Source organism: Lepisosteus oculatus, chromosome 7 (genome assembly GCF_040954835.1).
Source record: "Lepisosteus oculatus isolate fLepOcu1 chromosome 7, fLepOcu1.hap2, whole genome shotgun sequence".
In the NCBI taxonomy this organism is placed as follows: Eukaryota; Metazoa; Chordata; class Actinopteri; order Semionotiformes; family Lepisosteidae; genus Lepisosteus; species Lepisosteus oculatus.
The window spans coordinates 8,506,592-8,530,385 of record NC_090702.1 but is presented as its reverse complement, the minus strand read 5'-3'; the positions used below and the strand labels follow the sequence as shown (position 1 = coordinate 8,530,385).

General features: G+C 40.6%; 1 protein-coding gene across 4 annotated transcripts in view; it reads right to left on the bottom strand.

Annotated features, from left to right (window-relative positions):
• fgd4a (FYVE, RhoGEF and PH domain containing 4a) overlaps positions 1-21,429 on the bottom strand; it is a 129,591-nt gene extending 108,162 nt beyond the window's left edge. For 2 of the 4 annotated variants that reach the window (XM_015353042.2, XM_006633703.3), the window contains exon 1: positions 20,232-20,799. In XM_015353042.2, coding sequence (XP_015208528.2) covers positions 20,232-20,355 — 124 coding nt within the window. In that variant the 5' untranslated portion in view covers positions 20,356-20,799. Of the gene's footprint in view, positions 1-20,231; positions 20,800-20,840; positions 20,933-21,411 lie in introns of those variants that run through there. The other 2 variants (XM_015353045.2, XM_015353046.2) reach the window with 2 other exon arrangements.
• Between the last annotated feature and the right edge of the window lie 2,365 nt (positions 21,430-23,794).

Sequence of the window (23,794 nt, the reverse complement as noted above, 5' to 3'; positions counted from 1 at the left end):
TACAATTCTTTTAGGGTGAATCTCTTGAGCACAGAATACTACAAGGGGACCTTCTTCTAATATTCAACCTCTTCATGGAGAAACACAGAGGTTTAAGGTAGAAACAATGGGAATGTGCATTTCAAATTAAGAACGAGACCCTCTTTTTAGAGACAGTTGTGTGGGAGCAACACGTTCAAATTGTTGAAGATGATAATGTGGCTTCCTTGCCAGAGCTCCTGGGGAGCTCTGTGAGCAACAGTAACCCCTGTTTCCCCCTGGGATCCTACAGGCAACTCTCTCCTCTAATCAGTGCTGAACCTCCAAATTAGGGCTGCGTTGCTCGTGAGGTGTTAAAAGACAAGTGGCCTGAATGTGCACAGGTCAGAGGGGTTGCCCTACAACTTCCTTCTTCTTCTGTGTGCAGTCATGGAGTTTGTAGCTGTGAGCCAGTAAGTCAAAAACACAAAATGTGTTCTTCCAAATCTGGTGGGTATATGACAAATAATTGGCAATAAATAAAAAAGCAATTTTCTATCACCTATAAAATCTGAAAGGTTGGAGATCCAAAATCTCAAAATCTTCCACACAATCGATGGGGGATAGTACTTTCAAAGTCACAAACATCACTGTAAATGACAAGTTGAAATCTGCAAAACATCAAATTATTGCCAGGCATGGATATGCCATTTCAAAGGTATTTCAAGAGGAAATAATTTTGCTTAAGAACCAGTAGGCCTTCTCCATACAGCATGGCAGATAAGAAATGAATGATCACCGGTATATACCAGCATTGAGTTCACATCATGTCACTGCTGTCAATCAAATGATTGACAAATAGCATAGGATATGATTGATTAAATAACATAGGAACAATTAATGTGGTACTCTTATTTAAATTGAGTGTTTAATGAAAGTTCTGGAGGAATGAAGGCAGCCAAGTTCAATAAACTCAGCTGCTGCAAACTAATTCTGACGTAAGCACTCAGTCTCCATACGTACAGTGCCTTGCGAAAGTATTCGGCCCCCTTGAACTTTTCAACCTTTTGCCACATTTCAGGCTTCAAACATAAAGATATAAATTTTTTATTTTATGTGAAGAATCACCAACAAGTGGGACACAATTGTGAAGTGGAACGAAATCTATTGGATTTTTGAAACTTTTTTAACTAATAAAAAAATGAAAAGTGGGGCGTGCAAAATTATTCGGCCCCCTTGCGTTAATACTTTGTAGAGCCACCTTTTGCTGCGATTACAGCTGCAAGTCGCTTGGGGTATGTCTCTATCAGTTTTGCACATCGAGAGACTGAAATTCTTGCCCATTCTTCCTTGCAAAACAGCTCGAGCTCAGTGAGGTTGGATGGAGAGCGTTTGTGAACAGCAGTTTTCAGCTCTTTCCACAGATTCTCGATTGGATTCAGGTCTGGACTTTGACTTGGCCATTCAAACACCTGGATACGTTTATTTGTGAACCATTCCTTTGTAGATTTTGCTGTATGTTTGGGATCATTGTCTTGTTGGAAGATAAATCTCCGTCCCAGTTTCAGGTCTTTTGCAGACTCCAACAGGTTTTCATCCAGAATGGTCCTGTATTTGGCTGCATCCATCTTCCCCTCAATTTTAACCATCTTCCCTGTCCCTGCTGAAGAAAAGCAGGCCCAAACCATGATGCTGCCACCACCATGTTTGACAGTGGGGATGGTGTGTTGAGGGTGATGAGCTGTGTTGCTTTTACGCCAAACATATCGTTTTGCATTGTGGCCAAAAAGTTCGATTTTGGTTTCATCTGACCAGAGCACCTTCTTCCACATGTTTGGGGTGTCTCCCAGGTGGCTTGTGGCAAACTTTAGACGAGACTTTTTATGGATATCTTTGAGAAATGGCTTTCTTCTTGCCACTCTTCCATAAAGGCCAGATTTGTGCAGTGTAAGATTGATTGTTGTCCTATGGACAGACTCTCCCACCTCAGCTGTAGTTCTCTGCAGTTCATCCAGAGTGATCATGGGCCTCTTGGCTGCATCTCTGATCAGTCTTCTCCTTGTCTGAGCTGAAAGTTTAGAGGGACGGCCAGGTCTTGGTAGATTTGCAGTGGTCTGATACTCCTTCCATTTCAAGATGATCGCTTGCACAGTGCTCCTTGGGATGTTTGAAGCTTGGGAAATCTTTTTGTATCCAAATCCGGCTTTAAACTTCTCCACAACAGTATTACGGACCTGCCTGGTGTGTTCCTTGGTCTTCATGATGCTCTCTGCGCTTTCAACAGAACCTTGAGACTATCACAGAGCAGGTGCATTTATACAGAGACTTGATTACACACAGGTGGATTCTATTTATCACCATCAGTCATTTAGGACAACATTGGATCATTCAGAGATCCTCACTGAACTTCTGGAGTGAGTTTGCTGCACTGAAAGTAAAGGGGCCGAATAATTTTGCACGCCCCACTTTTCATTTTTTTATTAGTTAAAAAAGTTTCAAAAATCCAATAGATTTCGTTCCACTTCACAATTGTGTCCCACTTGTTGGTGATTCTTCACATAAAATAAAAAAATTATATCTTTATGTTTGAAGCCTGAAATGTGGCAAAAGGTTGAAAAGTTCAAGGGGGCCGAATACTTTCGCAAGGCACTGTATATATCAAACGTCACCCTCTGTCCTTCTGCGTTAGTTTTTGCATGGCTCGTTTTTTGCATCGTACAAGTATGTGCTCTGCCCAGCGCTACTTACTCTCGTGTTTCGATTACTCATGGATCTGCAAATCTTCTGCTCCTACAAATAACTGTTCGGCAGCACAAAGGATTCCCCTAGGCTCCTCGACCAGCACGTTCCTCCTGTTTCTCTTACCAGCATCTCGTCGCCTCCATCCCCTGCTTTCCTACCAGCACCGCTCAACTTCCAGCCAGTCCTCACAGGATTCCGCTGAAGATTACATTCTGCCATCATCGTCCCTCCCTCATCACAAATCCAGCACCCTCCTTCCTCTACGGTGAATTCTCCAAGCAGCCCCTGCCTCACATGTAAACGTCCTCACCATGGTTAACGTATATCCGCTCCTCCTTCTCCTGGTCATCTCCCGTGATTACCAACTGGACTGTGGCAAGCCTTCAGAGAACGCTCCGAAAACGCAGTGTCCGGTTTAAAGGAAATGCTCCCAAAAAAGTCATGTTTTCACAGAATCTATCTGCAGTCTAAAAAAAGCAAACTGCAGTTCCACGGTATTCCCTGGCGCCGCTGTTCCCCAGCCTTATACAAGGACCCTGAGGCTGCCTGTGACTTCACCTGTGTCTTCTGCTGTGTCTCGTCCTGCTATATCTTCGTCTGTGTTTCTTCTTCAACCAACCCTTACCTTTTCTGGGCAACTGCACCCTGCTTCTTCTGCCCAGCCTTCTTCTCTAAACCCACGCTGCCGAGTCTAAGGCCCCAGGTCCACGTCCCTCCCCCATTCCTTCCTCTCTATTTAATTTCATTTCTGCACTCTCTTCTGTCTCCGCCTTCATCCAACCCATCATTCCCTCCCGCACCACCCGCTGGTCATGCTCCCGCTCCCATCTCTCCTGCCTCATCCCCCCAAAACAGGGACTTTTCTCTCCGAACAGCCGTTCCTCTTTCAGCTGCTCCTAATGCACTGGTGTTTAGTCCTCCTCCCATTCCTCTCTCACTCCGACAGCAAATTTTAAGAGGTGCAGATGTCAATCTAGCTCACCCTTTCTCTTCCTCCACTTATAACTCCTACTCTAGAACAGTCAACTGTGGTACAGTCTTCGTTACTCACAAATCTTCCGATCCTCACTCTGCTTCAGTCCTCACAATTTCTGAGCTTTGCCTGGCTTTCAGCATCTTTCATGACATCGTGTGCATAATCAACAGGAACATGATGATTACATGCACCTCATCCTCAATTTATCGGTCTGCTTTGGGGACTCCCTGCTTTGGGGACGGCTAAGGCTGCTGCCCGCCTACTCCAGTGGAATCAGCGCACGTACTGGGGAGCCTTGACATCGAGCTTTACTGCCGTATATTTGCTGGCATCAGATCTCTTTCCTGTGACATCTGCGGGAATGTGCAATCTGCTACTGCCGATCCTCAGTCCATGGATTCCTTGCTGGTACCCGAAGTTGAGAAAGGTTTCATGATTGGCCCATTTGATTCTCTGCCATTTCCCACATACTGTATCAACCCTATTGGTAAATACTCCGGTAAAAACACTGCATAATTGACCTGTCAGCTCCGCATAACTCCTGCGTGCCAAGCGCCAATAGTCTTATTCCTAGCTCCAACTGTTTCTTGCATGATGCCACGATTAACCATGCTATGTCACTCATCAAACAGCAGGTCCAGGTGCCTGGCTTGCAAAGGCTAACATCTCCAGTTCCTTTAAGTGATACCTCTTGACCCCGACTTCTGGCATCTCTTTGGAGTTTTATTGGCGGAATAAGTTCTTCTTTGCAGTTTGCTGAACTTTCAGCTGCAAGAGTAGCCCACGCATTTTTGACACCCTAGCTGAAGCTCTCTACTGGATCTTCTTAAATAACTACAAGCTCCCCCTCCAAACCATCTTCTTGATTATTTCCTCAATACAGATTTTCCCCATGCAAGAGCCTCCTCCACAGTTATTTCTGTTTTTAAGAACCTAGGAGACAAAACATCTGCCCCCTCCCATACTACTGAATTCCTTGGGATCATCCTCAATTCCATCGATTTCTCTGCCTCCCTGCCTCATGACAAACCCGACCGGAACCAGCTGTATATTTTTACCGACTCTTCTGCTAAATTTTGCATAGAAAGGGAACTTCTCTCCCTGCTTGGCCACCTCAATTATACCATGTGCATCATTCCTCAAGGCCGGCCGTTCATTTCCTGCCTTCTTGACCTTGCCTCTTCACCATCATGTAAGCCTTTCTGCTAACTGCAAATCCAAACTCAGGCTATGGCAGCTATTCTTGGCCAACTGGAACGGCATATCTCTTTTCTACAATGATCTCTTCTTTGCCCCTGCGGATATCCAGCTTTTTACCAATGCAGCCCCCTCTATTGGCTTTGGAGGTTACTACCAAGGCCAAGGGTTCACAGCCCCCTGGCCTGCTTCTCCATTCCTCTTGCCGAGCGGTCTTCTGCCTTATTCGAAATATTCCCAATAGTTGTTGCTGCTACTCTTTGGGGTGACAATTGGACACAAAAATCCATTCTTATTTATTAGGATAACATCACAGTAGCTCACATAATCAACAAAGGAAGGTCACCGCCCCAATCCATCAGGAAATTGCTCTGACGCCTTAAATGGATTTCTCTCACAAATCAATTAATTCTTGCTGAAGCTCATATTCCATGCCACCTCAACGGGATAGCTGATTCTCTCTCTCACTTTCAATTTCAGAAGTTCAGGAACTTGGCACCAGATGCATGCTTGAAACCTTGCACAATACCTCCTTATTCAGAACTCACATTCTTCTGAATCATCCTTTCCATTGCTATCTCCAGCCGGCACAGCAAACTATCCTATCGGGGATTGCTCCTCGCACTCTCAGTTCGTACTGTACTACCTGGAAGGGCTTCCAATCCTTCAGCATTTCCCATCTCCCAGACACAAAGTTCCCATCTTTTGATTTTCTCACCATATCGTCTTTTATTTGCTATTGTAGAAACTCACTCAATGTGTGGATATCCACTACTAAGGCATACCTCAGTGGCATCCAGTTCTTCCATAAACTCCTTTTTGGCACGACCTGTCCATCCCTTATTCACCCTCCAATCACTCTCCTTCTAAAAGGCTTCCAGCGATCCGGGAAACCCCTTCAGAATCAACGCACACCACTCACCTCAGACATCCTGGAATCCTGAATTCATGTTCTCAGATCTAGTTAGCACTCATGCTGGGTTGACAGCACACTCGAATCCCTGTTTCTGCTGGCATTCTTCAGCTTCCTGAGACGCTCTGAATTTACTGCTACTTCCACATCCTTTGATCCTTCTTCCCAACCTTGCTTATCTGACATCAATATCTTATCTCCCGATACTTTTACCTTCTATCTCAAGAAAAGCAAAACTGATCAGTTCAGGTCCGGCACCCTTATATATTATTTCAAACACCATTCTTACATTAGCTCATACGAGCCTCTATCCAATTACGTGCGACTTCACGCCCTGGCCAGAGCTTCGCCTACTGATCCTCTGTAAACGAGAAGGACCTTATCGTGACCTGTGGCTGGTTTCTCTCTCACAATGTACTCCTAACTGCTGGATTTCCTCCGGAAACAATTCTCTAGCCATTCCTTCAGAACAGGGGCTGCTTCCTCCACTGCTCGACAAGGCATCCCAGAGTATCTTATCAAACAACTCAGAGGCCTATCATGCATATATTAAAACCAACCTTGATTTCCTCAAACAAACATTTTCTCTCCTCGGATGAATTTAGGTCAAGGACCATTGTTTTCCTGCACTGGTGATTGGGGGTCCTGATTGGTTCTTTTGGGGGTCCTATCCTCCCAGGCCAATGGCCAGGGGGTTGGCCCTCAGCCAAGGGGGTTAAGCCAAGTCTTCGCAACTCAATAAAGAATTCTACCTTCTCTCAATCTTTGGCTGCTGTCATTCACCGTGAACTGCAGTTAAACCCCCGCCATGATGTTCCTAACGAACATCAAGCCACTCCATAAAAGCTTGATGATGAACAGTTTAATTGCCCTTACACATGCTAAATCACCTTAATTTTGTGAATTACACCATATAGAAAAAGCAGACAGTGACTCATGCTAAAAGCCTCTACTAAATATACTAACTGTATCACATAGTCTGAAATCTTTGTTTATATTCAGAGTTACAACACTTGAGGAAGTTAATGATGTTTACAATCAGTGGGTAAAGAAGAAATTTAGTGTGACAAATAAATCACCTACATATTCAAGAATGAAGTATGTCGTAACATTTTAAAGACTATTAATAAGCATAAAGACAACATTAAGACAAGATATCTTAACTAAACTATCCAATTAAAAACAAATCTATGTACTGTAATTACTGTCCACATGGTCTTTGACACTTATATAGTATCTTAATATTTAACCATCCATAATGATGTACCAATATTAATGGAGGGCACTCTAAATACCACCAAGAAAATTATCACAATATATGAAATATTCAAGCACTAATAAGAAGGAGATGAGCCAGAAATCTACTGCAAAGTCAAAGAGGGGCTGGAGAGAAGGATTCATGAAGCTCATTTAAACACAGGTAGGTGGAAATGGGCAGAATAAGGATCCTTGTAAAGTTTTGTTTAAAACTCCATGAGTGACCCACCCTGGAGACTGACAGTCAGCAGGTCTTACAGGCCATCTCTTAAGTCATCATTTTGTAAACGCAGTAGAGCACTTATGAGTTTTAATCAATTTTCCTTTCAAATCAATACAATTTCAATCAAGTCAGGAATAGCCAACTGTGGCACTCGAGAGCTATGGGATTTTAATATCATCAAAACGTGGCGTGCGTCAACAAACTAAATAATATAGTAACAACCTAGTTAGGTCCTGACCCCTGCTTGCCCAGGTGGTAATTATTAAAATATAGCACAATGAAAAGGTTGTTTTGTTTCTGTCAGTTCACTGGTGGTGTAATAACTTAAAGAAACTTAAAAGACAACAATCTACTTACAATAACTACAAACAAAACACAAAATACAAAACAATGTAGTCAAGGTAGCAACTAGTGGCAACAGTGGACCCCAGGACAGCAAATAACTGATAGCCTGTCACACAGTAGCTGTTCTTCCTACTTACAAAATCTGTGTTACTGAGATACTGTGAGGTAAAGGTACTGATAGAGATGGACCAGCCTCAATGCTACATAACTGAGACATGTTTAGGGAGGTATTGCTGGTTTGCACACAGACCTCTCCCCAAATTATACATCCCAGATACAAGTTCTGCCTAGAGGATAGTATAAGGAAGAAAACATTCCTTCAATTATGAAACCACACAGCCCTCTTTCCTTAAATGTATTAATGGTTTCTTTGTTACTCAGGAATGCCTGTTAGGTTTCAGTCTGAGGAGTAGGCCCTAACTGCTGGAATTGTTTTAAAATTATTATTATTTAATAATAATATGCCATTATACTGTAAGTGCCTTTCCAAACCTAATGACACTGTACATAGTGATAAAGAAAGTACACTAGAAAATTAAAAAGTAAAAATGAAATAAAAAGAAAAAATAAACAAAAACATACAGGATAGAATATAGAGCAATCAGAGACCAGCCTTACTAAAAGTGTGATCTTAGATGAGTTAAGGAGAGTTAAAGAACTTGTCTCTCATAGTCAAAGGAAAGGCCAATCCATAACGAAGGAGCACAGAAAAGGCACTGTCAGATTGTTACTGTTGGTGAGAGATTTAGTCTTGGGCACAGTGAGGTACAGGTCAGCCTCAACTGAGCAGACCCTGCAGGAGAGAGCGTAAACACTGAGGAGTTCAGAGATGCATGGAGCCAGATTATTTAAAGCCTTAAAAGTCAATAACAAGATCTTGTATTAAATAGAGTACATGACTTTATAGGCAACCAATGCAGAGACTTACAGTAAGTGCAGGATTAATTTGCTGCCAGTGTCTGGTGGGAGTTAGTAGGTTAGCTGCAGAGTTATTGACATACTGTATTGTGACTTGATACGAAGAGTGTTAGGGAGCCCAAAGAATACAGAGTTGCAGAAACCAAGCCCTGATGTTATAAATGCATGAATCAAGCATTCAGCGTCAGACATTGATATACCTTGTCGTGTCATTTGCCAAACTGCTTTATACCATTTGGTGTCGTGGGAAGCCAGAGTCTACCTGGCAAGAAACAAGTGCAAGGCAGGGTACACCCTGGATTGGCTGCCAGTCCATCGCAGGGCAAGTGCAAGCCAATCATACATGGGGACAATAAATATACATGGGGACGGTAAAGGCCGAGGGGGGAAATTTGGCCCGGACACTGAGATAATTCCCTACTCTTATCGAGAAATGCCCAGGGATCTTTAATGACCACTAACAAGAGTCAGGACCTGGGTTTAACGTCTCATCCAAAAGACGGCGCCCACTACAATATAGCGGTATAGGGGCATTAGGAACCACACAGACCGCAGGGTGGGGGTCCCTGATGGTCCCACTAACACCACTTCTAGCAGCAACCATAGCTTCACAGGAAGTCTTCCATCCAGGTACTGACCAGGCTCAACACTGCTTAGCTTCAGTGGGTAGTGATAAACATTGTCTAATGCATTATTTCTAAGGTGAAAATAAGAAATCGTAATAACATTTTTCATTATATATTTGGGCATCCCTTAGACAGGTCTTGTGCATTCCACTCAGATTGAAGATTGTCAGTACTATGTGGTTAAATTGGAGATTAAACTCCATATTGGTGAACAAAATATTCACTCTATACAGTAAATATTATATATATATAACATAACAGTATTTTGCTTTCAAATAATTTCGGATTTACTTAATTGCAGAAATACCCTCTTAAGTGGTCAAAGCAAAATTGTTCCAAATATTTAGTAACCATGCTGGATTCAGACTCTCTAGGACCAGGCCTTCCCTGAAACATCATCAAATCACTTAAACATAGCACCCCTACATTTCAGAAACTACATAGGATCCTTTATCAAGACAGACAAGCTAACTCTTAAGTATTTAATTAAACACACACTGCAACAGTGTTGTTACAGGCTGTAACCAAAATTGAGCACTCACTCAGATGTCAGCAACACTTGTTGCTCCACCAACACTACTTCCTGATCCCCGAGACATGATTTCCTTTAGCTGTCTTTGCTGCTATCTTTACTGATAGACACTCCACTCAAAGCTCTTCAGAGGTAATGGCAACTCCCCTCCACCACCAATGTGCAGCCCCACCTGGATGATGCAACAGCAGCCATAGTGCGCCAGTACACTCACCTCACATCAGCTGTCAGTGGGGAGGAGAACAAAGTGATGAAGCCAGTTCATTGATGGGGATTATTAGGAAGCCATGATTGGAAAAGGCTAATAGGAAATTTGTCCAGGACGCCAGGGTTACACCCCTACTCTTTTCGAGAAACACCCTGGGATTTTTAATGACCATAGTCAAGACCTCGGTTTTACGTCTCATCCGAAGGATGGTGCCTTTTTACAGTATAGTGTCCCTGTCACTATACTGGGGCATTATGACCCACATAGACCGCAGGGTGAGTGCCCCCTGCTGACCCCACTAACACCTCTTCCTGCAGCAACCTTAGTTTTTACCAGGAGGTCTCCCATCCAGGTTCTGTCCAGGATCACACCTGCTGAGCTTCAGTGGGGCTGCCAGTTGTGAGTTGCAGGGAAGTTTTTAAGAATCAAACCAATAACCAGAATAAGAAAAGAATACAGCTACAGTGCACTGCTGTGCCATCACACTTATGAGCTAGTGGCTGAATGCCAGGCTTTTTTAAACGCTTTTTTAAACCAGCCCCCAGCTGGGCTGTGTAAGATCAGCTGTGTGCCTGGAACCTGGAGGATTTCAGTCCCTGCTAAATCATTTCTTTTTATCGTGGGAAAGAAACATCCAAGATTCCCATGGTGGAGGCCTATGGATACACAAACAACATCAGATAAAGAGGTGTCTCAATGAAGCCGTCATTTCAGAGTAAAACACAGGGGAAGAAAAATGGTGATTGTCAAGCCTAACCTCTTTTTTCTTGGAGCCGTTTCAAGTGTATACTATTACTGTCTTAATGACTGTTCTCCAATAATCTCGCCTTAGGGGACTTCAACATGTCTGTCTAACCACTGCAATTACCCACTCTTGCAGTTCCAGGAAGTACTCACTTCTTCTAGGGGGTGCTTGCAGTAAGCCAGAGCCTGAAAAATACAGGCCTGAAAGTGAGACAGAAAAAGGTGGAGAACTACACACAAACAGATGCCTGACTGACAGAATCCTGCAACCGTGTGGCACGCGCTACTCCACTCCAATTCTAGTAATCTGAAGAACAACTTTTGTAACCAGTTATGGGCTATTTGCAAAGCACTTGCCAACACATGACATTAGAGGTGTAAATGTAAACTACTGCAAGAGTTTGTTAACCTAAAAAGTGCTAAAGAGCATAGATTTTCAAGTACCTAAACCATGATTGGGCCGCCTATCTAATACTAAGGAAATACTCTGTTCGGACTTAAGGAAAATATCGGGTACTGAGCTGGAGTTGCATCCAATTCTCATTGCTAAACCTAAAACACTAGTAATATCTTCTAATAGACCAGCCATTTAAAAAAGAACATCTAAACTACTGCTATCATTTATCCCCAATTCACGTGGCACAGTTATGGCAATTCTACAGTATAGTGTTTTGAAAAACACAAAACACATCCTGAAACACTCTGCATAAGGCAAAACCGCATGCACAAAAGCAAAACCTTTTGCTCTGGAAGATTAAATACAAATTAGGTTTTTGCCTCACTGGCAAGAAGATATTTTGCGCAACCTGCGATTGTTCTTTGGATCATTCCACAAGGGCTGCAACAAACTGACACACGATACAATACAAATGCACAACTAGAAAGGTCATTGAAAGTTAAAATTTATTATAAATGAAAGTAGTATAGGGCTTCATTAAACAACATCTATGTATGTAAAAAAAACATAGCCTGGATGATTTTCAACTTGGCCAAAAGAACAAGGATATACCCCTAGAGAACTAGTTTACCCTGTTTAAGCCAAGGAATACACACAGGAAACTGGTGCTGGTGGGAGGGCAAAGCTTTCAGCCTTTAAACATCAAACAAAATAAGGGTATTTATCCAACCCTGCTGACCTGTTTTTCTCAGTCATTTCAGATTAAATAAACAGCAATATGAAAAACTAACAGGATGCTGTATACTGTATGTCCTGCAAGAAATACATGTGAGATTAAAGAAAAAATAGGCCAAAAGAGGTTAAAATGACAAGAGAATAATCAAATGAGTGTCAGTGCCGGGGTCCTGACAGGTGAAACTTCTAAGGAACTGAACCAGTGACTCAGTCATTCGTGAGGTTTGAGCAATGGTGCATTGCAGATAAAAACAGAAATGATACAAAGTGCTTTTACCAACATCTCCCGTAAGCTGTTCACAAGTCCTTTTAAAACAGTATTAAAAAAAAAAACATGGAAAAGAATGAAAGGGGAAACCAAAACTTTTTTCTCTTTAACCTCTCTCTCATACAAATAAAAGAAATCACACAAACTTCCACAACATGACAATTTTCTCTTTTTGTTGCAAACTAAACAGTTCTATACACATATAATACCGGTGTGGCTCTGTTAGTGATTTTTTTTTTTCATTTTTTTAAGTTAAAAAGGATACAAAACCAGGATCAAGTAAAAAGAAAGTGGTGTGTAAGCACTAATATTAAGTTTTCTCCACATGCCTTCTATTTACCCATTCAGTAAATATGGAAACTTATTCATATTTATTCTCTTCAGACATGACACAGAAAAAGTGACCCAGCCACAGTGTGTAGAAAAGCTAACCTTATTTCTCATCATTCTAAAATTAGTGCCACAAAAAAGCCCTTTTCAGGGCAGCACAGTGGCAAAGTGGCAAGCATTGCTGCACTTCAGTTCGGGGTCCCCTGGGATAAATTTCTGAGGTGCTATCTGTGTGGAGTGTGCATGTTCTCCCCAAGTTCAGATGGGAAACCTGGGTTTCCTCCAGGTGCTCTAGTTTCCACCCACAGGTCAAAGACATACTGGTAGGTAAATTGGCTTCAGGGAAAGTTGGCGTGTGCATGTTCGTGTCTGTGTCTGCCCTACAATGGACTGACGTCACATCCAGGGTGTATCCTGCCTTCCGGCTGTTGCTTGCTGGGCTAGGCTCCAGCTCCCCTGCAACCCTTTAATGGATAAAGTGTTTGGAAAATGGATGGATAGAAAGCATTTCCCCCCCTTTTATTGATTCAAATGAGGAATTAAATCTTTCAAAAGTTAAAGTTAACTTTAGCTAACTTAAAGTATCACGGATATGAGACATCTATGGCAGTATTAACCAGAAAGTAGCCACACTTTGTGTACTGCAGGTTTAAAGGCAATATTGATTAATAATATCACATTGGTGTTAAGGCTAACTCTGATTAAAAACAAAATTAATTTACAAAATTCTGAATTTAACCTGAATGAAAACCAGAAACATCTACTGGCCTTATTGTCCCCTGAGAGCAAAGATAAAATAAGCACAGTGAGATCTTCACAAATAGTAGTGGTAAAACTGCAGGTTTTATTTCACCATTTCACTGTTGGCACTAATGTTGGTGAGAAAAAACACTTTTCTGACCCTTTTTTATTTTTTTTTGCCAATGGTGTCAATCTGCAATATGACCGATCAAGACCACACTTGGTAAGTGTTACTGCAGCAGAGAAGCTTCACCAACCCCCACTTCAGTCCAGACATCACATTGTCTCATTTGTAGAAAGCTTCGGTGAAGAAAATAGGTTTCAAGTGATAGCTTAGGGACCAATTAACACTGTTTTGTTATGAGGGCATCCATTGGTTTGTGAAGTTGTGTAGTTATGCAAAGGGAAAATGTTTAAACAACTTAAAATTTTGAGTGACATTAATTAGGAGAATTCATGAATCCGTAATATTTATGGTCTTATACTCATGTATACTATAGTCACAATAAAATGTTTTAGGATTTAATCCTTTGCACAGGATGTAAAAGTGCGTTGATACTGCTACAAACGTGGGGTTAAGAAAATGAAATAGAGAAAATACAGAGCAGGATAAACAATAAGCAAAACAACCCCAAATTGGAAATTTGATTTGTAAATTGATTATGCCAAGAATATATCCAAGCGGTCGATATAATTAGATATAATTATACTTCAGATCTTTGCTCTCTGGCACAGCTTTGGTGAAAAGAGTAATAAGTCAGGCACAGAAGGTTAAACAAATATTTATTAATTAATTTAGAATATAATACTAACAATGACACACTAAACAACACACAGCATAGCCATTTAACATAGAAGTTACTCTGTTTACCAACATCGTGACCAAGAGGCCTACATTTTGACAAAGCAGAAAAAAACTTTGACTTTCACAAAGTATTCACAGTGCCTACACAGTATATTACCTACAATGGCCAATAAGAGAGATAAACCCACCTCCTAAACTAAACAAAATATGACCTACAATTAAATCTCTCTTAAAATAACTATGGAAAGTGAACAGGAACCTATCTCCTTAACCTAAAAATGCATTCACTGACAAGGAGAGATCATATTTTTGAGCTAGGGATTCTTTAGACAGGAAATCAAAATTTCCTAAAAATAAGAGGATGGCAAGCTCTCTGGACAAGGTTCAATACTTTAAGAGAGTGTGATCCTTATGGCTTATCCAAGCAAGTACCTCTTGCTTGGCACACGCTTTCTTCTCTCACCTTGTGTCTTTGGGTCTGTCCCATGTCCTCCCTTCTCTCTGGGTCTCTCTCTCTGTCTACCTGTCTATTGTATCCTCTGTTCTTGGACTGTTGATCACTGTAAATCATTTGCTCAGAACCTAATTAACCAAGGTAAACTGCAGGATTCCTTTGATCAGACCACCAACCACTCTATATTGCTTTGTAGACCTCAAGAACTGCACATGCTGACACTAATGAGATGATGACCATTGTTTCTATACAAACATTTCAATAGCCCCTTCAAATAGATATAACAATACGAAACATCTCTCAATGGTTTTGGACCCATCATCAGTGATGTAACCTGGGGTCAGAGATCAGTTCAGATTATATAAGGAAGAGTAAAAAATGTGCTTTCTCCAGTTTAGATGTTAACTGCTTTCTTATTTGCCACAATTAATAATAATAATAATAATAATAATAATAATAATAATAATAATAATAATAATAATAATAATAACAACAACAACTTACACTTACTGTACAGTATATAGCACTTTTCTGGACACTCCACTCAAAGCACTTTACAAGTAATGGGGACTCCCCTCCACCACCACTAAGGTGCAGCCGTCACCTGGATGATGCGACGGCAGCCATAGTGTACCAGAATGCTCACCACACATCGGCTGTTAGTGGGGAGGAGAACAGAGTAATGAAGCCAGTTCATAGATGGGGATTATTAGGAGGCCATGATTGGTAAGGGACAATGGGAAATTTGGCTAGGACAATTCCAATAAATGTTAAATATAGAAAGGAGCCATTGTAAAAGATAGAATTTCCAATTCCAATTATTCCAATTTTAATGCATTGCTTTAAATATTAGAAAAAGTAAACAGTATTTGTTTAACTGAAATGCTCAGACCTAAATATACCAAGGACATCACTAAACATCACATCACTTACATTAACAGCTTATCCAATTCTGGGTCAAGGCAGGATACACCCTGGATGGGATGCCAGTCCATCACGGGTCACACTCAGATACAAACGCATGCACTCACACCTTATAAACCAATTAACGCACCACCATGACTCGGGAGTGTGGGAGGAAACTGGAGCACCTGGAGGAAACCAATGCAAACATGGAGGGTTCTTGCACACTCCACAAACATAACACCCCTTTGAACACAGGGCCTAATTGCTGCAACACAGCAAAGCTAACTACTGTGCCACCATGCCTCCCCAATCTCTAAAGAATTAAAAATGAAACTGCCCCATTTTGATGTTACAGCGCTAAACATATCTTACAGATTCAACCCAATAACAGAATTATAGTTCTAATTATTCTTACTGCTGAACTATTAAGAAACGCCACACCCCACCTCCAGCACAATAGCCCCTTTGTTAGAACTCCAGCACAAGGAGGTTGTAGAGTATAGAACACTGCATAGACAAGACAAAAGCATTGCTGTATCAGCCAATTTGAGTATTGCTGATCAGGAATGACAATAATTTGCAGTGTTGTACATATGAAGCAATTTTTTATCCTTTAGTAATATAGTTTACCCCGGTTTGTGTTGATTGATCTAATTCAATGTAAAACTGTACCTTGAATCAAGACTTCTTTAATGCCATCAGCTGCAATCAAATATGAATGACAGATCAATAAAAAAGGTACCAGAAAAATTCAATTGTAAAGATCTTTTTTTTTTATGACAGGGAGGCACTACGGCCATCCAAGAGCTGTCTGATGATCCTTTTACACAGGCAGAGCAAGGTTAACACTACTTCTCCATAGGGAGTACCACTGAGGGCCAGGAGAGCCACCATCCAGGTGGATGCTGCACATTGGCGGTGGTGGAGGGTAGTCCCCATTACCTGTAAAGCGCTTTGAGTGGAGTGTCCAGAAAAAGCGCTATATACTGTAAGTGTAAGCGATTATTATTATTACCTGTGCACCAGGAAGCTTACTTTTTAGGTAATAAACATGAGGGCAAGCAGAGCCTGGCTAGGTAACCGTGTTTTATCAGGGGCTGGGGCGGGATGTGATCTGTAGACATTTAAACAACTCAGTCCACTTTGAAAACTCCAAGGTCTTCTGATATTCATTTCACCTTTCACAATTATTTACCTCATTAACTGTTTTGGAAAAGAGGACAGATCACTGAGGGGGGGGAATCAAGTATATTTACTCTTATCTTGGGGCTAAGTACTGTATGTTGTAGTATTAAAAGTGTCAACAACAACTGCTAAAAATGTAGACAGACATGTAGAGATTGATTAACAAATGTGAAACTTTTGTAAATAGCTTTAATATCAGAGGTATTGACCAAAACAGGAAATATATCTTTTAATATGCAAAAGCTGCAATTCTGAATCAAAATGAAGAAGGAGGATAAAAACAGTAGAAGGTTAAATTAACAAAGTATGTTTGTATGGTGAAGGAGACTTTGACTTACTTCAGTAACACAATTTCTGTGCATTTTGACTCAGCACTCTGTTTACATATTCATACATCATTTGTACATTCTGATAATTAGTCTAATACAGAATAAAATACAATGAATCACTTTTAACTTTGTCAAAGCATCAAGTTCACAAAAGCTATTCAGCACAAACACAAAAAGAAAGGAAAAAGGGAACTACTAGAGAAACAAATGGTGATTGAAATGCTTGACTGCTTTCTCTGAACATTGTGACAGGAAACAGACTTCTTTGTGCTGCTGCAGCTAGCTAATAAAGGTCTACTGTCTAAAATTCTTTCAAGAAAACTGGGGTCTTGCTGTTATAAAGAAAAACAAAAGCAGACCATCTCAAATACGTTTGACAAAATAAAATCTCAGGACAGCTCATCGAAGGTTTTCAGAAGCCAGCTTCCAACTAAATGACAGGGAAGTACTTCTAAATACTTATTTTTGTACTACTTAAAGTAATGCAAAAATATCAAAACTGTCTCCCCCTTAAAAGTATTTTAAGCATTGTCCTGTCTGATTACTACCCTTCTCTGAATGCTAGTCAGCAGCAGGGGAACACAAAAGCAATATGTTGCTACCTACCAGCTCATCTACCAAAGCAGTCAAAATCACTAGTTGACAAGACCCCCAGACACCTTTTAAAATGTCTCCGTTAAGATATGATTGCTACGTGAAGCTCTGTCATTACAGTGTCCGAAAAAAGTATTCACCCCTTCCTAATGATGTCTCATTTTGTTGAATAACGCATGATGTATGCAAAGGTTTTCATGTTCAACACTTAAAACTGGATACCTTTATGGGTTAGAGAGGTTAAACGTCTGCAATAAGTTCAGAAAAATCAAACTCTAAAATATTTTGATTGCGCAAGTATTCAATTCATTGTAGAAGCACATCTGTCAGCAAAATGGAATGTCATTTCAATGGCACTGAGAGTTTGAGTAGTCATTACTTACAACACACTCCTCAAATAAAAAATATACATGCTAGAGTAAAGGTGCTGCAACTGAGTGAAGAGACAAAACCAAGAATAAGAGTGGATCAAATTAGCAGGAGTAAGGGAAGGATCTGGGCCAACCTAGAGAGCTGCACGCCTCTGTCAAGAGATGGGTCTGCAAGAGCAGCCCACCTTGAAGGACAGGAACCTATTTACTGTTCTACCAATCATAGTCTAGCCATATCCTTATTCAAGAAAAGCATCACAGTTAGATGGGTTTTCTGAAGAAAGCTTTTTCCACAGGACACAAAAATAGGTTCCAAATGCATGACTTGGTATTCAGTATATGCAAGCACTCAGTGAAGAAAAACACTATTGTATTTTTATATATAGTATACTATATAGTGAAGGCCTCCTTCCTTTTGTCTGATTGTTTCCCTGAGTCATCCAGCCGAGGGAAACCAAGCCTGTTGACAGAACTGGTTCAGTCTAAAAAAAAACAAAAGACACAGCATGCAGATCTTTTTCCTTGCACAAGCTTACCTTACAGATATTGTCACCAAATTGGGATACTGACACTGTATTACTGAGTTTTTGTTGCATCACGACTCTTTGAGGTGGACATTTCCAGTGTATATCTGTATATACAGTATGGAAGGCATGGGGGCACAGTGGTTAGCTTTGCTGCCTTGCAGTGCTGGGGCCTTGGGTACAATTCCTGAGATGCTATCTGCATGGAGTGTGCATGTTCTCCTCACGTTCATGTGGGTTTTCTCCCATAGTCCAAAGACAAACTGATAGGTTAATTGCCTCTGTAAACTTGGCCCTGATGTGAGCGTATGCATGTTTGTATCTATGTGCCCTGCAATGGACTGGTGTCCTGTCCAAGGTGTATCCTACCTCGAGCCCAATTCTTCCCGGGATAGCCTCTGGGTTACCATGACCCTGAATTGAATGAGTGGTTACTGAAAGTGATGTGATGTCTGTATGTACTGTATGGTTGTAAGATAAATAGGTATATTGTGGGGGAATTAGTGTTACTATCCTGTGAATGTATTTACTGTATATGGAAGAAATGTTCTTCCTAGCGACTACAGTGGTAAGTAAACTGCCATGTTTTCAAGCTGCGTTGGCACGCATAGGCTGCAAAGGAACAAGCAAAAGTTTATTCCATGCTGAAAAGAGAAGACAAGATACACAACGTTTCAGCTGTGGAGCCTTCTTCAGATGCCACACAAAATTGATTTGTGTCATAATTGCACTCTAGCTAAATACTGGGGTCTTGGTCACCAGCATTTAGGCTCACATTCCGAGAAAATAACACCAATTATGCTGCGCCAGCTGCAACTAGTGCATCAAATCTCAGGGGTACCTTCTGATTACCGCTCGGAAATTATCCAAAACTATGGTGGTAAAACAGTTTTTGAGCAGAATGGTTTAAGAGTGGTACAAAATAATGCACGAGTCCAAAATATACAGTAAAGAAAACGCTTCAGCAGGAAAAGCATTCTATAACATTTCAAGAATATTGTATTCATAACATTTGCTATTGCAAAAGAATACTGTGAAGAAACTCACTTGAAATGAACAGAATGATCCTGTCGGCTTTTAACATTGTATAAGCATCTGTTCTAGTTAGGGCGTGTCTACAAATGTTTTCTCCTGCACACCTAAAACGTCCTCGGGCTATGTAAAATACCTTGACACATTCCTGTTTTTTATCGCCAAAGATCCTGAGTAATAGTCTCCGGAATTACATTATCTTGCTGTGCCTAGTTCTGCGTTTACTGTGTCTGTAACTTAATCCGACTGAATTTTGAAAGAAGGCAGTACAAGCTACGACACGCAGCGGTTTGATACAGCGTTTTACTCCACACAAATATTAATTTGTTCTGTTCAGCTGGGCCGATTCGCTTTAGGGAAACTGAAAACCAAAATTGATTTTGGAGTGCTCTTGAGCATTCTGGTACTGTAGTGTAACTACAGCATTTTTCTGTTTAGAGTACGTACCATTTACAGAAGATAAGGAATGATAGTCATTCTGGAAATACACCAGTCACTTGCATTGCCTTTTCCAGGTCTGTACATTAAGCACTGTACTGTATGCAGCTACAGTTCCACTACGCGTGAGAAATTTATCATTGAAAACGCATCGGACGGGTAAACAAAAACAATGACGCAGCGTAAACCACAAAATTTCGCCAACAGGTTTCATTCCACCACAATAAAGAGAGAAACAAAAAATAACGATACACATTCCTCATTATTCTTCATCCAATAAGGGGGTAAATGAAAACTATGGCAACCTTGAGTCATAGCTAAACTCCAGCTTCTTGTTTACGTCTAGGTCTTACCTAGCTAAAGTGGAATTAAAGAGGACTTGACTGTGCACGTGTGATTAGAGAAGCAGGGAAACATTTACAACGTGTGGACGTCACTCCGATCGCACTCTTCACAAAACTGCATCCGAATGAAATCACTTACCTAAGGAGTTCTCCCGGTCACAGTCCGAGGCAGCATCTGCTCTTGGTTTCCGTCTGATTGCTGCCCTCCTGAAGTCATCCATGGGATGCAAGGTAGTTTTACTATTAGATCTCCTAGGGAACATTTAAAACCTTATTTTCCGGTGCGCTGCACTTCCCCCTTTCCGTATTTCAGTCTCCACAAGAGATGAAGGAAAAAGCAAAAAAAGCCGACGCAGTAACAACGCATCTTAAGTACCGGGCTTCATTAAACATAATAATACATTCACGCAACGGTAGTACAGGTGCTGACTGCGACTGTATACCGTCAGCAGAAGTAATATAAAGACCAGCGTCTGCTTCACTGACTGCTACAGAAGTTCGAGTGCAGTAGTAACTTGCTAAGGGTTTCGCCCCTCTCCCTCGTCGATGGAACCACCAGCAGGAGAGTTCGCAAATCCCAGAGCATGACCCCTCCGCAGCTCTACTTCATTTCAACAGCTGACCGCATGTGAGGATTGCCAAACTCTGCACCTTCCAGATTTTTCTAACGCAAAACCTCTTACTGCCAGCCACCTGCTTATCTTTACTGCAGTCCTGTTGCAGTCACCTTGAGCCACATAAACCCCACCTCTTTCCTTGCTGATAGGCGCCTCCTGCAAGATGATTAGAGGAAACCTGCCATTCCGAAACATTTTCCACCGCGTTTACTTTTAGGGTTACCTGATGGAAAAATAAATATGAAGGTAATTCAGTATCCCTTAAAATGAAAAAGAAAACAACGTTATTTTTCTTAAATTCAACATTCTGTTAAACTGTAACGTTAGATCTAAGAGTTACAGATACTGAGATTTAGATTAGAAGGTTGCGTGGCATCTTTAACAACTTCTGAGGTTTTTGGATCGGTAAAGTATACATTTTATAATACAGTTTTCTTAAAACGTACTCTCTGGTTTGGAGACTTAAATTAAACATACACGTATGTCTGAGATCTTAAGGCAGTGGTTTCTCTATAAGCTGCAGTCTATTCAGATGTACCAGGAAATACAACAAGGTATTTAAACTAAACTAGTGTTTGTTCTGTGGGATGGTTTAATTACTTACCGAACCACTTCCCACTGGGATTCTAAACAAATGAATAAGCTTGCATTTTTCACTTCACCATGTCCTGCGCAAACCAACCAAGGAATATCGGTACTCACCGTTTTTGTAGATCTCTAGGATAAATGCGATTATTCGGCATCCAGGAATAAAATTAGATTTTAGAATAACCACAGTTTATTACGTGTTAAAATTAAATGAAATGAAGGAGATCTTCTGAATTCCTTAAATGTGAGGTTGTTGGCAAGTACATTTTATTGACCTGATTAGACTAATGTGTTTTTTAAACTGTGTAGGAAAGGCTTTTTTTAAACTTAAAATTAAATCTAATTACATTAAATTCACTGTACACACCAAGCCAGTATCATTATAATGACTAGGACACTAAATCAATGCTAAAACAAAACACAAGGAGTTTACGCATGTTGAGTTATAATAGTGGGACAGGTGTGGTTTGAATAGTTGTCCTGTAGTTATGTTACCTAATAACCTAGGTGACATTATTTCCCCATACTGCCTTCAGTGCTGGTGAATTTCAGATTGAACAGATAATTTCACCGGAGGCTTTTTACGGGGCGTGCAAGGGCGGGAATCCTGCCCCCTGTAGGTTACGAGATGTAACTAATTTCTCAAGATATTCAGATAAATGAAAGGGCTGCAGCTGGTGAGAATCCTTAGACGCGTGAACTTTGTTATAGGTTTCCTCTCCAGGCTGTGGAGAGGACACAGTGGTTGAAATTGTCCTTTCATAAAGAACAATTTTTTTGTGTTTACAAGGATGGGTTCTCTGATTAGTTTTATTATTAGACTAAATTAGAAATTAGAATTTTCAGCTTTTATGTTCCTACTTGGTAGTTTATTTGTATTGGCTAACAGAGCATTGGGTCTTCTAGTTAATGTTTTGTGTTTTGGCACCCTCAGCACTGTTTTGAGGGTGCCGAGTACTTTTCCATGAGATTAAATTGCAACATGTGCATGTCTCAACAGCATACATAGAAAACTTTTCATTCATTTTAACTAACTACTACCAATAGCTGAAAGAGGTCAATCTTGAGTGAGAATCAGGGATAACCATCACCAATTCTCAAGATCATCCATCCATCAGTTTTTTAACCGCTATATCTAAAACAGGGTCATGGGGAGCCGGCGCCTATCCTGGCAAACAGGATCCTGCACAGGGCAGGGTACACCGTGGATGGGATGGCAGCCCATCACAGGGCACATACAGTCACAAACCAGGACCAATTTTCCCAGAAGCCAGTTTACCTGCCAGTTTGTCTTTGGACTGTGGGAGGAAACACACACGAACATGAGGAGAACATACAAACTCCATGCAGACAGTTCCCCAGGTCCAGAATTGAACTCAAGGCCCCAGAGTTGTGAAGCATCGCTGCTTACCACTGTGCTATCATGCTGCCCTCTTCAAGTTCAGGGGAAGTCAAATACCAGACATTCGAATCAATTCTATTACAGGATTATTCACTTGAATTGTTTAATTTATTGTTACACTGGAATGGAAGGGGTTACACTGGAATGGAAGATTTTGGTCCAGGGGAGCCCTTATGTTGTTGTTTTTATACAGTAACCCTAATTAACCAATTGTATGAAAATTAGGAACACTTGTAAGTTATGAATCAGTCAAGAAAGCAATTTGTTCAACTAATTAATCTTTATTATTATTGGCTTGCATAGCAAGTTGGCATCTGATTTATATTAATTCAATATTTTAAACATTTATTGTCACTATATTGTAACTATATTGTATATCGTGTTGACTTCAAGCATTAAAATATTACAGAGAACCTTATTCATTCAGATTTCCCCTGAATTTTTATTCCAGGCTTAAAACAGGTGCTACAGAAAATTATAAGACTATAATGATAGAGTTTATAATTTAATAGGTTTCCCTTTTGTGTTGTTTTCATGTTAACATTGAACATTTTTACAAAACACAGTGCTTTGGTTGTGTATGTGAGTATGCTGATACACATCTGTTAGCTGAATCTTTTTAGTCCAGGCTTAAAACAGGTGCTACAGATAATTATAAGAATATAATGATAGAGTTTATAATTTAATAGGTTTCCCTTTTGTGTTGTTTTCATGTTAACATTGAACATTTTTACAAAACACAGTGCTTTGGTTGTGTATTTGAGTATGCTGAGTCTCTTTTATTTTGGACATTTGCTTTCCTTCATTGTCTCTTTGTTGTAGACATGTACAATTCAATTGCAACAATGACATGACATTGATTTGTTAGATTCTAAAATAATCTCTTTAATCTTTAATTACAGACTCTTCTGTGAAGGACAGTTTCAGAACCCTGAACTACTCATGAGCATGTTCTGAAGACTCTTTTAAAAAAAATCACCATGGTGAGTTCAGTCATACTGTTTGACGTTTTTACTAATAAACGTTTTTCTTGAGAAAGACGTGATTAAGCACAGGAAATAAAGACACAAAGGCAAGGAACACAATACTCCAGTG